Source organism: Microcebus murinus, chromosome 15 (genome assembly GCF_040939455.1).
Source record: "Microcebus murinus isolate Inina chromosome 15, M.murinus_Inina_mat1.0, whole genome shotgun sequence".
Lineage (NCBI taxonomy): Eukaryota > Metazoa > Chordata > Mammalia > Primates > Cheirogaleidae > Microcebus > Microcebus murinus.
Genome location: NC_134118.1, coordinates 19,413,884 through 19,431,505, shown reverse-complemented (window position 1 = coordinate 19,431,505; position 17,622 = coordinate 19,413,884). Strand labels below are relative to the sequence as shown.

The 17,622-nt window shown below is 47.3% G+C and overlaps 1 protein-coding gene across 3 annotated transcripts in view; it reads right to left on the bottom strand.

Annotated features, from left to right (window-relative positions):
* The window catches only part of E2F3 (E2F transcription factor 3), a 79,758-nt gene extending 62,823 nt beyond the window's left edge, over window positions 1-16,935 (bottom strand). The window contains exon 1 of one of the 3 annotated variants that reach the window (XM_012753618.2): window positions 16,106-16,935. In XM_012753618.2, the coding sequence (XP_012609072.1) occupies window positions 16,106-16,489 (384 nt within the window). In that variant the 5' untranslated portion in view covers window positions 16,490-16,935. Of the gene's footprint in view, window positions 1-14,918; window positions 15,193-16,105 lie in introns of those variants that run through there. The other 2 variants (XM_012753617.2, XM_012753622.2) reach the window with 2 other exon arrangements.
* Between the last annotated feature and the right edge of the window lie 687 nt (window positions 16,936-17,622).

Genomic DNA, 17,622 nt, shown 5'->3' with positions numbered 1-17,622 from the left:
TAACAAAAAGCATTTTGGCATATCTATATATTGAGTGGCAGTGAAGCTATTACAAAGAATAATGAGCATCACTATATACTGATATGGAAATACATCTAATACCTTGCTAAACAAAAGCTGTAAGCCATAATTTGCACTTCTTTTGTACTTTTGCATCATTTGTGCTTTTATATAAAATATATATTTTCAAATGGTTATAAAATGAAAAGGCCAACCTGTTATTATGGTTCTCTCTAGGAAGGCAGCAAGACGAGGAAGGAATGAAGCGAGTATTTTCATTATCACTCCACTTCCTTATATATTCTTTGATTTTCAAAAATAAACATGTAGTAAAAACAAGTATTTTCTTTAAAAAAAAAAAAAAAAAGGCAACAAATTCAGTGTTTCATACCGGAGTCACAGAAATGAACACCTGAGTAAATGACAGTGTCCATATGTTCCTTAAACAGCCAGCAGCACCCCTGCCTCTGCAGGCACGAGAAGCCATCACAGCTGGAGGATACTAATAGGATCATTCGACGCCTTTATTCTGACTCAGCCAATAACCTTCTGATCGGAAACACAGGCAATACTAATTTCTGCAACTGTCCACTTGGCAGTTTTATTTCTCAAGGTAAATTAGTAAGTTCACACACATTCTAGTTTACCAGCCTTCAGAACTCTGATTAATACAAAGTAGTCCTCTAGAGCAATAAATCTGAATTCCTAATCCTACACGGTTGGGGGCTATACCTATTCCTATGGAGATCTAAGGTGCAAGAATTGCAGGAGACCTGCCTTACCTAAAATAGGCAGCCCACTGGCTGGCCATTTTAACACTGTTATTCTTGTATTACAGGAAATGAAAAGCAAGACTCAAAAGAGCTCAACATTTGGCCACTTGTTACTGTCAAATTGATAATGTGTCTCTAGATCCACCTGACAAAATATTTATTATATAAAACCTGACTATATAGACAGTGCCTCCTCTATTCCAATTTCTTTCTTCACAGGTCAGAAGGGAGGCCCATACCTCGGTCTCCAGAGCTGGTTTCGGAAAAAATGGCGGTAGCTGAGTCATGCCGGGCTTCCAGGTGGCATTTAAGGGCCACACACACCTCCTCTGTCCTCCCCATGTAGAGCAACACACTTTGAAAATCAAGGAATGAGAGAAGCTGATCCTTACCCTCTAAAGCAAGGCAGGGAGCAAGAAGCGAGCACTGCTTGGCTTCCTTTCCCAACCTCTAAAGCATAATCAACCACAACGGGCAAACTTAAAAAACTGTCACTGTAACCAGAAGTTGTTGTTTTGGCTGAAGGTGAACAGAAAGGGAGAGGAAATGCCTACCAATGGCCAGGAAGATATTTTTAGAAAAGAACCACCAAGATAAACCTGGGCCATAATAGAGCTTTATAATCTTTCATATATGCACTGGCAAGATATAGTCTTTTTTCAGAAGCATCCACCAAACTAACCCAAACACTCCTTTTAACATGGCGGTAATTAATTAGCGTTTATAAATTAAATAATGGCTGTTAAAGGGACAAGGTAGCTATAAGCAGACCCAGGTCTGGGGCTAGTGCACAAGTAAAGTATTTCTGCTAATCTCGTTTGGTTTGTTTTTTCTTTGTTTGTTTGTTTTTTAAATCCATCATGAAAAGAAAAACCAGGTAACATATTTTTTAAAGAATATTTAGGCCTGGCGCGGGGGCTCACGCCTGTAATCCTAGCACTCTGGGAGGCCGAGGCAGGCGGATTGCTGGAGGTCAGGAGTTCCAAACCAGCCTGAGCAAGATGGAGACCCCATCTCTACTACAAATAGAAAGAAATTAATTGGCCAACTAATATATATATAGAAAAAGTGAGCTGGGCATGGTGGCGCATGCCTGTAGTCCCAGCTACTCGGGACGCTGAAGCAGGAGGATTGCTTGAGCCCAGGAGTTTGAGGTTGCTGTGAGCTAGGCTGACGCCATGGCACTCATTCTAGCCTGAGCAACAAAGCGAGACTGTCTCAGAAAAGAATATTTAATTACATATTTTTTAAAATAAAAGTTTTGAGTAATCGAGAGTTCTGATTCTGATTTTGGTTATAATTTATTTGATGGTTATTCATACTCATTCAAATTGTGCCTACTACAAAGCCTTTTATACAAAAAACTGTGGTGTCCACTTAGTGACTTTATTGGTTTTTATGAGTCCGGATGGGGCAGGAAATGCACCAACATCTATCAAATGGTCCCTCTGTGCCCAGCTCCAGCCTGGATAGTTTCTCAGGGTCTCTCATTTCATTTGCACCTCACGATATCTTTAAACACCCCAATTACCAGACATGGAAGGAGAGCCGCCATTTCATTTCCAGATAAGCCTTGTGCGTCTGGCTGGCAACTTGATTACAGATAGAAAGATTTTTAAAGATGCTAGGTAAGAGGACAATTAAAACAGAAGGAATTAAAAGAAGAAAAATAATTGTCAAACAAACACGTAAAAAGTCTTTGGAGTTTCCTTGCACATCAGGCACTGTAAGGCCCAAGGCAGGCTCGGAATCTGTTACTGAGTCCTGTGCTGTGGGACTCAGGAGGCTCCCAAAGCCCTTCCATTTAAAGGAGGGATGGTCAGGCCCAGGGAAAAGATCAAAGGGTACTGCCAGTTTTAACCACCTTAGTACACCTAAGACTATCCTTTGTAAACTCTGATGTTATCCAAAGCACATGATATGAGCAACACCTTATTTGATGGCACCACATAACACTGCAGCCCAATTAAGGCCTGGGGCTTTCCCCACTCCTTTCTTTTCCCAAACAATGGCTCCCAAACTTAGTGCACTGGAATGACCCAGAGGACTTGTTAAACCACACACCACTGCCTTCCACCCCACCAGATTTTTACTCAGTAAGTCTGGGGTACAAGCTTAAATATAATACTGCTGGTTCAAGACCACACGTTTAAGAACCACTGTTCTAAAAAAAAAAAAAAAAAAAAAAAAAAGACCAGAAAACCATCAAAGATAAGAACAGGGTACTTCATCGATAATGACATAAGCCACATGAAAGCAGGGAATTTTTTCTGTTCTGACACTGCTGTATTCTCCCCAGCACCTAGAATGGTGGATGGCATAGACTAGGTACTCAATACATATCTGCTAAGCAAGTCAGACGAGTCAGTGCACCCCACAGCTGAAACCATGGCCAGCGTGGGGATGGGTGAGCAAGGAAAGCAGTGGCAGGAGCACTAGCAAAGGGAGTGACTGCTAACTGCAGAACTGCCCTGAAAGGGAAGCTCAACTTAATAACAACGATGACAATAACGATATGGACTATGAAGATCACAAATATGTCAGAGTGTTTAGCACATGGCCAGCATTCTACATGCATAACTGCATTCAATGTTCCCAGTATGAGGTAGGAAACATGATTTTCTTCATTTAACAGATGAGGAAATAGGTTTTGGAGGGAAAGTGATGTACTCGAATCATCTAACTATGAAATGGTGAAGCTGAGATTAAAAACCATGATGAGAAGTTGACCCTGAGCAGAAGGTCTCTCTTAATTATCCAGTTGAGTCAACGATAAGTGCAAAACTTCCTTTCCTGAACTGCAGACTTTGATTCTTTCTTCTCCAAGTTACAGAGAAGCTCCTAGTAGCCAATTAATATGCTTGATCATAAAATGGCAGGGCTTCCATAGGCTACCCAGAGCACTACCAAGAGTGGGAGCAGTGAATCCCAATTCTGGGTTCCATGGCATGGTTAGGAATTCCAAAGTTAAAATCCAGTTATGAGAAATCATTTGCTTTAAAATTTTATAACATATTTTAAAATTTAAATATGTACTATATATAGAAGATATATACATGATTCCCTATTTCTGCCCTTTTGTTCAGGGTTTAGTTCAGTGGTTCTCAACTTGGGGTGATTCTGCTTCCAGGCGACACCTGGTAGTGTCTGAAGACAATTTGATTGTCATAACTGGGGGGTGTTACTGGCATCTAAGTGGGCGGAGGCCAGGGATGCTGCTAAACATCCGACAATGCACAGGACAGTCCTCACCACAAAGAAGTATCTGGCCAAAGTGTCAATAACGTTGAAACCCTGCTCTAGTTTAAAACTTCCTAAGATAAATATTATACAAGAAAAGAAAACCAATACCAAAACGATTTAAGAATAAAGGCTTCCTAAAGCCTTCTTTGTCCTTTCCTGCCAGCCTGGGTGTCTAAGAAACTTCACTGATATTTTCCTATAGTCTTCACAGCCTTCTAGTGTATCCTAGTTAAGTACACATTTCACCTCCCCTGCCTCCCGATGAACTCCTTGAGGGCCAGAAGGACACCTTAGTCACCTCTGAACTCCCCAGAGTGCTGGGAACTGCATTCCGCACAAAGTGGGGGTTCAGTAAGTGCTTGTCCAATAGTTTTGTTTTCCCCGAAGGAGGTAAAAATGCTGAGAGTTCAGATTTGAGGGAGAGTCCCCACCACGGGGGCGGGAGGCACTAAGGAACCCAGAAGTACCTTTCCTATGAACACTATCTCATTTAATCCTTCCACCTGGTGAAGGAGAGAAAATCACTATTTTAGGTAATTTCAGCACACAGATGTAAGTTGTAAAAGGTAACACACTAGCAGATGGAAGAACGTGTTTCTGGAGCCAGACCTAAGTCCACGCTCTTTCCACACCACATCACTACTGTCGCACACCGGTTTCCAGGGGTGCAGACCTTGCCTCCTTGAGACCATTGCCAGAATTAGCGTTATCTGAGAAGCTGACAAGGAAAACAGCAACATGAAAGGTTAGATACATGACCACCTTAGTGGGAGTGTCACAAGTTTTGCTACCCAATATAGCAACAAAATCAGTCAATTCAAGGAGTGCTGCAAATCCGCTTAAACACAAGTAACATATTTAAAAATCAACTGTAAAGATACTTAGAAATTTACATGGCTCTTTCCTCTAGAGAAGCACTCAAAGACTCTCATTTTTAAACTTTAATATGCTAGAGCTTAAGAAAATAAATTTGAGATTTTTTTTTTTTTAAATCAGCAAAATCAGAAAGCATAGGAAACAATGGTAAAAAGAGCCATCTTGGTTCAGGACATAACTATGTGACCTTTCTTTATGCACAACATTCTCCAGCTGGCTCTTAGCTTTGAGAGGTTGCAAACTGTGTGCTTTCTCAAGGCAGCTAGGAGCCAGGCACAGACCTGGTAAAGCACATAATAAATAACATCTGATGGCTCGTCTCTCGGAGCCCTGACAGTATCGATCCCCAAAAATCAACCTGATGAATTTGTCTCGTTTTCATATTACAGAGGGAGAAGTGAAAATGATGAAGGGTTTTTGTGGTACTGTATTTTTTTTTAAGCTAGGGAGACCAGTTGGCCTGCTATTGTTCATCAAGACTTCCACTATAACCCTCTTTTTTTTTTTTTTTTTTTGAGACAGAGTCTCACTCTTGCCCTGTTGCCAAGACATCAGCCCAGCTCATAGCAACCTCAAACTCCTGGGCTCAAGCAATCCTCCTGCCTCAGCCTCCCGAGTAGCTGGGACTACAGGCATGTGCCACCACACCCAGCTAATATTTTCTATTTTTAGTAGAGACGGGGTCTCACTCTTGCTTAGCCTGTCTTGAACTCCTGAGCTCAAGCTATCCTCCCACCTCGGCCTTCCGGAGTGCTAGGATTACAGGTGTGAGCCGCTGTGCCCGGCCTTAGACTTCTACTATCACCCTTTCTGCCAAAGCCACGTTTCCAGTGCTCAGTCCCAGGCCCCCAGGAAGCTAGGTGGCGCATGGTGTCACTCACAACCAAGTCAAGGATTCTAACTAAGCATTCCAGCCATGCACTGCATGCCCAGACAGAGAAGCTCGGCCTCACCCCATCTTCCAGCCCCAGGAGTTGAACATCTAGGGAGTCAAAGGTCTTGGACTTCTTCCCTAACCTGTCCCTTACTTCCACCTGCCTTTTCACACTGTCACTGTTGCCATCCGGCTTCCAAACTTATCAACTCTACAGCACCCATATTCTAAATGGTGTGCCCTGCTTCCATTCACATTCAAGTTTCTGGCTTTCTGTCCACTTGGTTACCTGTTCTAGGCAGGCCCAGACCAGAAAGAATGGAAAGCCCTGCTACCACAAAGTAAACACTCAAGGCAGGAACCCAGCTGGCATTGGTGGCTGGCATGCAGCAACCGTGCCCACTTTGACCTCCTGAGCTTAGATTCTCAACCACGTGGGAACCTCTTATTTATTTTGTTGTTGTTTTGGAGCATCTCCATCTTTGCACCCGTGCCTCTCCCATCGGGAACCTCTTCTTGATTCTGCTCCTTTAAGTTTTAGAAGACCCACCTTTGTTTGGCTTGCCTTGGCAATGAGTTGGAAATCTGTAAGTTGGTACTACCAGAATAGGCAAGAGGCCTGGCTCCCTGGGGCCTGCAGGCCTGAGCTCCCCAACCGAGCAAGAGCTGAGGTGGGCATCATGTGCAGGAACTCTGCAGAAGGCTCCAGCCTTCACCTGCACTATCTGGCAAGAACATTTGCCTGCACTCAATTACCTATAGCAGTGCTTCCCAAATGTCTCAGGAGATCTTGGTGCTTCTCTGACTGAGATGTTAAGGATGGAACCTGGAAATCTACATCTGGAACAGGTCCTACAGGCAATTCGTATTAATTAGGTAATAATATTAGGTAAACTTGGAAAACACTGGATTATTTCTTTTTGACAGGTATCTTGGGTTTCTACTACTTCCTACAATGCCAGAGACCATAGAGGAGAGAGGATAAAAACTAGAAAAAAGCTGAGATTTTGGAGCCAGTCTCCTTGGGTTTAATTTTGGTTGCCCCACTTATGAGTGGGGCCTGGAGCCAGCCGGCCCCTTTAACCCCTGGCTGTCTGTTTACTCCTGTGCAGGACAAGGATGGTAAGACCCACTTCATGGGCTGTTATGTGGATAATGCGCCAATGCGAGTAAAGCACTTAGTTTAGTGCCCTCAACACATGCGGGCACTTGATAAACATTAGCTATTATTATCCCACAGACCAGAGACTGCTGAGTGGTAGCCCTTAAGCCAAATCTGGCCTAGAGACCTATTTTGTTGGGCCTGCACATTCTTCTTTTTAATTGAGCCAACATTTTTAAACTGGTAGATTTCTAGCATTTTGAGAAGGCTGAAGATCTGGCAACCCACAGGGCCTTCCCCCACCTCCAGCAGCCACTGCCTGGGGCAAGGGGTCCCACTGGCCCCTGTGTTGTGCAAACACAACTCCCACCCCCAATTTACTCCCTCTGCCTGGCCCTCATAGGAAGCCAGCTCCAATCCTAGACCAATTCTACCAACACATCCAAGGCTCGGTCCTGTTATTCCCCTTTAGTGACTCTGGTCCAACGGGTCCCTCTTCATGGTACAGCCTTCCGCCTCCCTACCTTTGGCTTGCAATCTCCTGGCCAGGAACAGCTGCCCCAGCCTTCCCTCTCCATATAGCCCACTGGTTCCAACTGAAATAGCACATTAAAATCATCTGGGACATTAAAAAAAAAAAAAAAGCTATGTCTCAATCCCACCCCTAGAGATTCTAATTAGTCTGGGTGGGGCCCGTGTATCAGTATTTTTAAAAAGTGCCAGGGGAGATTCGAATGTGCGCCCTAAATGTGCTCAAGACTGACAGCCATGGAGCTGTGGCCTCCTCATTCCCACAGGCCAGCTGGAGTCCAGTGACCTCACCTGCTCTCTGGTACTCCCTGTTGACACCATACAACCAAGGACTAGATGAGTCTTGTTTTCTTCCCGACTCCTGTTTAGTCTTGCTTGCAGGTCGACTGTGTTTAAAGCTTGTCTCCCCAAACAGACTGTAAACTCAAGAGTGGGCGGATCACACCTCATACTTCTTCTGCATCCCCAACAGGACTAATGGGTGCCAAGCTCATCGTCGGTGCCTAATGAAAACGCCTCTTCTCAAACATCGGAGCCTGTAAGGCATTGCATGGACCACGCGATGGACAAGGCAGACTCATATCTCGGCACTTACTTAGGAGTAAGTCAAGAATAAGAAAGATCAGGGCACGAGCCACACCATGAAGTGCCACTGGAAGGAAGCAGTAACCTGAGGGGAGGGAGAGGTCCAAGGCTCTAGGGACTCCAGGAAGGGTCCGGTCCGCCAGGAGCTGTCCCATGATACGGGTCTCGATGGGCCAGTGGGCAGGAGGGTGGCAAAAAGAGCAATGTCGCGTGGGAGCAGATATGCTCAAAGGAACCAGCAGCCACCGGAAACCTTGCGCCACAGCAGCGTCCCAGTGGGGAGGGATGGGAAACAACACAGGAAAGGCACGATATTTCAGCATTGCTCCACAACGGGAAAAGGTTGTAATTAATTTGATAATTCCGGGAAGCAGCCACTGAAGTCTCTGCATTCTTCTAAGAGTCTGGCAAAGGGAGAGGGAAGGGGAAGGAGCAGATATAACATTTTAAAAAAGAGGGGTGACAGGGTGATGAGAAGGGGCGAGAAGACAGACCCCCACTCCACATGCACATGCTGACCCGGGCCACCAAGTCTGCCAGGGTCCAGGAGCTCTGACACCCTGATTTCTGCCATTCCGACTGAAGCCATGATTCACTGTACAGAAGTGAAATTATGTTAGTAGTGTAATTCGTGCTGATAGTGCCACTTTATTAATGCATTTAATCACAGAAATAAAGGTTTATTCATGACACTATTACTATCGATAGTACTAATATAATAAGCTTATTCTTCTGTTCTTTCTCCCAAGTCAATGGACAGCTTATAAAGAAATACAAAGACTCTGTGGACCCTAAAGATTGCACCAGGCCTGAGCCGTCCACGGCTCACTCCTCCTCCCCATCACCACCACTTCCAGACAGGTACCGCAGGGTGGAAATGAACACTAAGGGCTCGTTAAGAAAATAAAGCACAGAAGGACAGCCCAAGAGATGGCTGTGGAAGGGAAGGGCAACTCCACCACGTGAGTGGAGCCAGGACAAGAACCCAGGCACTCTGGCTCCAGGTTCAATCCCTTGACCTTACGCACAGCTGCCCCTCACTTTGCCTTTTTTGGGGGGTGGGGTGGGGATGCAGGTTATATATACATGAGCATCCTTCTCTCCAAGTGGCTGCCAGATGCCGGAAGGCTCAGAGGGGTAGGTGCGGCCCACAGGGATGCTGCGCTGGTTACATGTTCCAGAAGCCCCAAAGCATCAGAAACAAGGCAGGCAGAGTGGAGTGAAATCTACATGCCCTGAGTTAACTGCCCATGATCCTCAGAGCCCACAGCCACCATACTTCGGGATCATGAAAACTAGGGCAGAGAGAAGACCTTCTCAACAGTCAGTCAAGGGCACCTAGCTGGGAGGACCAAGGCATTCAACTCCACTCCCTAAGACAGACTCCACTTGCCAAAAAATCTTCTAGAGGAAATCAGTTTCACCGATAACCACACTCTCATCAATTGCTACTTAATGCTCACTGGCTGTTAGACCGTATCCATACAGGGCGCCTTTCTGGCTTGTGGATTATAGATAAACCATATATCCCTGCCCCTAACGAGTCAGTGAACCACAGCCATGTTGGATTATGTTTCACTTTCAGGCTTCAGGCTTCAGCAATTCTATTTTTAAGCTTTCTTGGTTCAACAAGTAAAAGAAGGCATTTTGAGGAAAGTAGTTCTGGCTTTTAGGGGATGATGACTTCCTCTGGAAGAGTTAACTGATCAGTCACTTTGTTAAACCAGAAATCTTCCTGGAGCTAACCAGAGGAAGAGCACCTCGTTCAGTGTTTCGGGGGCAAGGGCCTGGGAACCTCTGAAAACCATGACAGTCACTCAGGATGTGGATGGGCCGGGACAAAACCTCCAATACCAAAGCTGTACCATGTCCCTCTCTCCAGGAAAGTTTCAAAACTCCTTTTAGATTCTATTCTCTGTGAAGCATATGTTTCACTTTTTGGGCACCAGAAATGTCATAACCACAGAAAACAATTTACAAATATAAAGCTTTAAAAATACTATCTCCTTTTCAAGAGTCGTTCTTTCATTTTTTAAAAAAAAATCCCCTTTCACTTAACTTCTAACATAGCCTTGCTTATTTTGCATCTTTGAGAATAAGTTATTATACCACAGCCAACTGTTCAAAGGACATTTCTTTATATGCATATATATAACGTAACCGCTCCTAAAAGAAACCTAAAATGTATTCTACACATCCCAATTTTCCCATGTAGGGCTCATGAGACACAGCTAATTTTCTCTTGGTGAATGAGGATTCTTCTAAGAATTCAAGAGTCTCCAGTTTCTGTTCTGGCTTTGCCACTACTAAAGACCAGTGACCTTGGGCAAGTAGTTTAACAGCACTGGGCCTTAACTGCCTCACCTGCAGAATGAAAGGGGCTGGGCAGATGAGGACTCTTCTTCTTTACAGCTCTCAAACATTATGATTCCAACACACGTGTAAATATCAATTATTGCCTATGCTAACCCAAAGTACTATCAAGTTATAAGAATGCTGCCTGAACCACACAAATGGCACCAGACAGCTGGGCTACAGTAATAGAAAGCAGATTAAAGTCAATCATTCTTTTTCCCCCCTCCTCCCTATTCCATCAGCTCTTCTCACTGCACTCAATCTCAAGGTGACATAAACCCTTGCCTTAGTTTACAAGGCTAAGTGGGGGCCTGGTTTGCTCAGATTCTCCAGCAAAGCAAAGTACATGGAGGCTTTAGGATACAGCCTGGCAACCAGTAGGCTTTATAATTTCTTTTTCCAAGTTATAGTGTAGACAATTGTGGGTGGCTGCAAGACTGACCCCCCCCCATTAAGGTTGGGGGGAGACTGACAATGTGCTCTTGTAACATACATTCTTTCAGTTCTAAAAACGCATTGGTTTTATGGGAGAGTGTTTGAAGCAAAAGTGTGAACAGAAAGTAAGCCAATTTCCCTCCTATTGAAATAATATCTAGGTGTGTTATCCCTCTTTAATAACCCCCACTCACTCGCATGCTGCAAGTTTCCTGTCCTCCATCTCAGTTGTTGCTTTTTTGTACCTTCTGTTGTGTAACTTTTCTTTGTGCAAGATACATTTTTCCAAGTCACTCTTTGAACCCAAAGAGAGGATCAGGGTAGGAGAGAGATACCATTAGTGGTTTTCCTATATTTACTGCATTCCCAGTTATCTTCCCTTCTTAGTTTCATGAAGGATAAGCAGATGAAATGCTTTTTAGCAATTGTAAATACATCCCAGAAACACTATTTTTAAGCTGCTAACAAGCATGAAAATACGCATTAAACCACAGACTTAGTACCTCAAAGAATTCAAGAAAGTTCCCCTCTTTGAAAAACAAAATGAAACTGAATCTGATAAGAAATGAAATCTACCTTCTTTACCTTGCACTATTTGCATGGGTGGCTTTATGAGAATCTATGAGGGACTTGCCTTGCTGAGCAAAGGCAACCGATTTTCACTCATCCTAGTTAAAAATGTTAGAAGGTAGATGGTTAAAAGGCAATGGGAATTGGTTAGCTTGGGAAAACGGATATTAACTGGGCATACAAATGGAGTATTTGTAAATCAGGTTAAGTTAGAAAACCAGCCAGAAAAGTAACTTCATATTCATATATTTGAAGTTATTTGCCACATGGGTCCAGGTCCCTTGGAAAGAGGTTAAAGGTATAGATGGCATTATCTTTACAGATGGCAGTATCTGAGAAACCACAATAAAAGCTTTTGCCCCCAGCCTTTCAATCTCCAGGTGCTATTTATTCATGTCTAAGCTTAGAGTGTTATTTTCTGTTTTCAAGTTAGCTTTGCACAGCACAACATTAATCTTAGAATCTACTCTTCCAAGTATTACACAAGGTGGTGATTTATAGAAAAACAAAAAATCCTTTCCTGTTCACAAACTTGGGTTCTTCAGCTCACAGTGCCACATTTAAGGGCGCTTTGTTTCAAAGGATGATTGGAGTGGTGCCCCTGGTACTGATTATAGTGGAGCTATTTGTACTGCCCAAGTCTGGGCACCGCATTATATTAAAACTTCCATTTTGGGGTATGTAGTGACTAAAAATTCTCTCCCAGCTTAAACTTGGCACCAACCATATATCTCAGCAGAAGCAAGATTATTGAGTACATAACCACAGGAACCCAGCACTTTTCTTCTTTTATACTTGTAGAGGAAAAGAGACCCTGCTGAAATAGCACCTATGGTTCCTCCATTCTTAGATGAAAACTTCAAGCATGGAGGGTTCTTTCCCAAAGTATAATCAGTAGGTTGTTATGACTTTGACAGGCTATGGTCTCTTGCATTCATAGATCCCAAACTTTTTAGAATACTTTCAGATTCCTTTTAGAATGAAGAGGCAGAAAATGATAAAGCCCAACCTGTCCCAGTGAACAACGCTTCTGACTATAGTTTCTCTGGAGTGCTTAAATTTCCAACAGTTCACTATGTAAAACTGAATTCATCTAGTACATGTCTCTGACATGGTCAAGGTTGAGAGTTCAGTTCTAACAAAAGCCACTAAGCACAAACTGCACCCAAAAGTTGGCAGATCCATGGAATCATGGGAGGAGTGGAATTCTGGCAAAAAAGTAAGGAGGATTTGACCTAAATTTGTCACAACTCAAGGCACATGCTCAGGCAGTTAAACACCACCATCTCTATATAGGCATGTCTTACCGAAATGTTCCTATTTTGCCCATTTGCTAGAATAACTATGTTTTATAAATTTTAGAACTCAAAGGAATCAACTATAAATAATTACATCTCTTTAGAAACTTTTAACCACTCTGCTCACACATGTGAACAAAGGGACAGGATGCATGTGGTCTTACACTATTTCTCTAAGTCAGAAAAAATAATTTTCTGAATACTAATTTAATTGGGTATCTATTATTTGCCAGGCACTGTGCTAAGTATTTTATAAGCATCATCATATTTAACTCTTATTATCATAAAGAACCTTAAAGTTAGTATTGTTATTGCCCCTATTCTACAGAAGAAACCAAGCTTTGAGAGATTGAGTTATTTGCCTAAAAACTCATAAACAATAGAGGCTATATAGGTAGTAAAGTAGTATGCATGTATTTTTCCCCCATTAAAAAAAGGTGAAGAATTTGCTCCTGGTTAAGTTCTTAGATGTTCTTGAGACAGAACTTGAAATCAGAACCAGATGGGTCTGCAACTCTGGCCACCTGAAGAATTCTCAACCTTGTCTTGGACACAAAGTATTTAGATGTTCTTTGTTCAGCCAATCACTTAGCTATTCCCATCCTGTTGGTCCTGCTTAGGGAAAGAATATCAACAAAATTCCAAGACTTATATGGAAATCTAATATAATTTTGTAAGGAAAAAAATCAAACTTTATATTCAGTGCTTAGGAATTTATATGCATTGATACAGAAATTCCCTATACCCTCCCAGAAGAAATAGCTCTTAATAGTGTAGATTAACCAATGATTCAGCATACATAGCAATCTTATATAAAAATGCTTCTGAATACGTATATAAGTAACATTTACATTCCTGTAATGAAAAATATTTTGTGAGCACATAAATTCAAAACAATATACATTCCCAGAATAATAATTTCATGGCAAGGAGGATAAACTTTTGAAATAACTTGGAAGATGACGAGGACAATTTTTTATACCTTAAATACTTAAAATACAATGACAATGAACTACATATAATAAATTTGACTAGTAAATCTTGGAGACCTGGCCCAGCAAGCACTCTTAAGATTTTTAAATAAAGCCATTTGGTGGTCTCACAATTTCCCATCATCAAAACTAGCCCCCTATAAATCTGAATCTAATCCAAGAAGTATGTCAATATCTGGTTGTTTAAGGTTTATGATATAGTAACAGAACTGTGCAGGGGGCAAATATGCTTAAAATATGCCCACACACGATCAGGTTAAGTCAGTAAGAGTATTTAATGCTAATGAAAGCATGGAATATTCTTGTGACTGCGAGTCCAGCACGCCGGATACTGTATGTGTAAGCAGGTACAGTACTCCGTTTCCCCCCTGCTGGCAGACCCCAGTCACTAAAAAATGATGAGCTGCTTCCACTAAGACTACATCACGCATCCCCAGCAAGTATCTCTGGGGCTGGAAAGCAGTTAAGATCCAACCCGGGGAGAAACTGGGAACAGTAAGGAAATTAAAAAAAAAAATTTTAATTATTCCCAAACCTATCCCATTTCCCAAAGTGTTGCCTGGCTTATGCAGAGACTTTCTTAAAGACCCCCCACGAAATCTTGATTCTCCAAAAATTAAACCCATTTGGAGCTGAGACAAGGTGAGGTCCCCGCCTGGTATTATCAAGCAACCATGTACCCGAGTCTGGTTCGGTTCTAGCCTCGTGGAGGCCAAACCTCACCACGAGGGCGAAGACCAGGAGGCATGGAGGAAGGGAATGAAGGAGAGAAAAGGAGAAAGGGGGAGACCTCCGGGCCACACTTCTTTCTAGTACCAACAAAAAGCGAAGCCGCATACTGACCTAAATCATCTCTCAAAGGCGCTTTATAAATTACAGGGACAAAGGGAGGGGGTGGCGGGTGGCCTGGGAATCCTACCGACACCCTACCCTCTGACCCGCCCCCTCCCCCTCCAGCACAAGGGAAGGCAGAAAACAGAGCCCAACTCGGCCATCGGCGAGGAGCCCCTCCGGCTTTCAATCGCCCGTCCATCCGCCCCCCGGAAAAATATACGTAAACACCATGCCCACCTCCTGGGGCGGACACTCCCACCCCGAGGTCCCCAGGACCGGAGGCCGGGGCATTTACTTAGTTAGATTTTTCTTGCTTACTCATTTCCCTCGAGCACCCAACCCCCCGTTCCCACTCCAAAACCCCGCTCAACCGCCTACCCTGCGGCTTCAGCCCCGGCAGAAGCCGGTGCCCCCGCGGCGCCCGCGGCCCCCGGCCGGCCGGTCACTAACCTGCTGCTGTAAGGGCATTTCCGAAAGCAGCCTGGCTCCGGGGGAGGTGGGGGGCCGGCTGGCGAGGGGGCCCGGAGGGCCGAGCAGACCAGCGGCGCCGGGCGAGGGCGGGCGCCGGTGGGGAGCGCGGAGGGCGGGCGGCGGTGCCGGGGGCGGGTGCGAGGGCGCCGGGACGGTCCCAGGCCAGGGAGCCGGCGAGCAGGAGGAAGTGGGTGCCCCCCTCTCCCCCTCCAGCGCCCCCTCCCGCCGCCGCCTCCTCCCCAGTCACAGGCGCGTCCTCCGCGCACGTGTGCGAAACGTCACCGGCGGGTCCCGGGGAGAGGGACAGACCCAGGCGGCGGGACGGGAACCCGGCTGCCCCCGCCCTCCGTCGCCGGGGGGCGGGGAGGGGGACAGGGCGGGGAAGGAAGGGGCAAGGGGAGAGGCGGGTCAAGGGCAGGCCCGGGGCCCGGCGAGCGAGGCCTGGGCGCTCGGGCCACGCGGGCGCCGCCGCCGCCACTGCCAGGATGCGCCCAGGCCGGAGCGCCGGCCCGTAGCCCCTCGCCCAGACAGCCCCCGGCCCAGCCCGCACCCCGCTTCCAGCTCCGCCTCCCCCGGCCCGACCCCCCACCTCGCCAGCCCCTTTGTTGCGGGGAGTCACAGATCCCAAAATGTGTCAAGCGCAGCCCGGTGGAGCCCCTGCACTCGGAGCACGCCGCAGGGACCCCCGGCCGCCAACTGGCCCCCGAGGCCGACCGGCCACGAGCACCCCTAGGGTCCCCAGGTTTCCACCCCCCGGAGTCCCCCACTCCCCACTTCACTACTCCCTCCCCCACCCCTTCTCCATCCGGGGCGTGACCCCTTCCTACGCCCGAGAAAGAGGAAGCTTCGAGTTGGAGGGGAAGGGAGAGTGGGGGTAGGGAAAAGTGCAGGGAAAGAAGGGGGGCAGCGAAAAGTTTTGGAGTGTTCGACGTGGCTCGCGCCAGGGCAGTCCCCGCCGCCCCGCGCGCCCGGCCGAGCCCCCCGACCCTCCTGGCGCCGGGGGGAGCACCCAGGTCTAACAATGAGCCCTCGCCGGAGGGCAGCCTCCGAGGCCCACGACGCTCGGGCCCGCGCGCCCCCGGGGCTGCCCGCAGCGCGCCCACCACCCGCGCGGGGCGAGCCCACCTCCCGCCGGGGCTGGGGACGCCGGGGCGCGAGGGTATTACCGGAGGGCCGCCGCCGCCGCCGCTGCCGCCGCGTCCCAGCGCTGGTGGCTGCTGCAGCAGCCCGGCTCTGCCGGAGGGTCCGTGCGGCGTGGTGTAGAGGAGGCTGCCGGCGGTCTGCTCCGCGCCGGGGGCACTGGGGAGGAGGGGGCCGGCGGCGGCGGCGCCGCTCTGGAGGGAGGAGGAACAGGAGGTGGTGGACGTGTTCGTGGTGAGGATCTGGATGTACGCGCCCGGGGCGGCGGCGGCGGCGGCGAAGCCCGGGCTGGCTAGCAGTGCCCTTTTGTCCATGGAGGCTGCAGCGGCGGCGGCGACGACAGCCGCCCCCTCCCCACCCCCGGCGGTCACCAGGTACTGCTCCAGGGCGGGCTGGATCCCCTTTCTCATCTCTCGCTCCTGCTCTTTTTAGTGTTACGGTATGCTAACGTATTGTTTTCAATTTCTTTATTATTTGCAGTCGGAGTTTCCAAGTCTCTCCTCCTTCTCTCCTCCCCGCCCGGCGCTTCCGAGCCCCTCTCTCTCTTTTTATTTTTCCGCACCGCACAGGCCCCGGGGGCCAAAAATAATCGGGGCTCTGGAGAGAGGAGGGTCCCGGCCGCACGGATATCGGGCCCCGAAAGGGGATGGAAGCGTCGGGGGCGGCCGATGCAACGGATTGCGAGGCGGCGGCGGCAGCCCGGGTGCTGCGGCCGGCAGCTGAAAAATGGCTCCAGGAAGCTGCTGCTGACAATGAATGAAGGGATACGGTTTACGCGCCAAGGTCCTCCCGCGAAACTCGGATTTCCCGCCGGCTTTTCAAACTATATTTGCATATCCCCGCCCCTCAACCCGCCGAGGACCGTTCCCACAGCCCATTGGGCCTCTAGTCCCTTACTTCGGTCCCAATCATGGAGCAGGGCCGCGACTTCCTGGTTTCCATTCGCTGCTATGCATCACGGTTACCCGGGCGACAGGGGCCCTATTTGCATAGACCCCTTTGATTGGCTGGGACCCGAGCAGGGTTTTTAGGGGGTGGGGCAAAGCCTTTCCTTCTCTCCCACGGCAGACCACGCCTGACCTGGGCCCCGCCCCCGGCCCCGCCCGCCCGCTGGGCTGGCGCTACCGACCTGGGCAGGGACTCCGCACCCCGCAGACTCAGTGTCAACCTAGTCTAGAGCGCAAGTTTCGCTTTTGGAAATTGTCAAGGTGACCAAGGGTATACTTTCGGGAACTCTCTTTTCTTGGATCAATGTAATATATGAACAACAGTAGGAGATTCTTCCAAATATGTGCCAAAGGCAGGCTGGACCATGGGGACGATGCCTGGCAGGTGGAGAAGGAGCCCTTTAAATCGTGGGTTTCTCCCTTCCTGAAATCCAACCGGTGACGCGGCGAGAGCTGATCCGGAGGCCGAGGCCGAGGCTGATAGACAGAAGCATGTGGGCAGACTGAATCGTGGGGGCAGAAGGCTCAGCAGACGCGATTGCGGGCACCATTTAGTTAACTTTCCAGATCATTCCTGGTAGCTTCATTATTAGCCT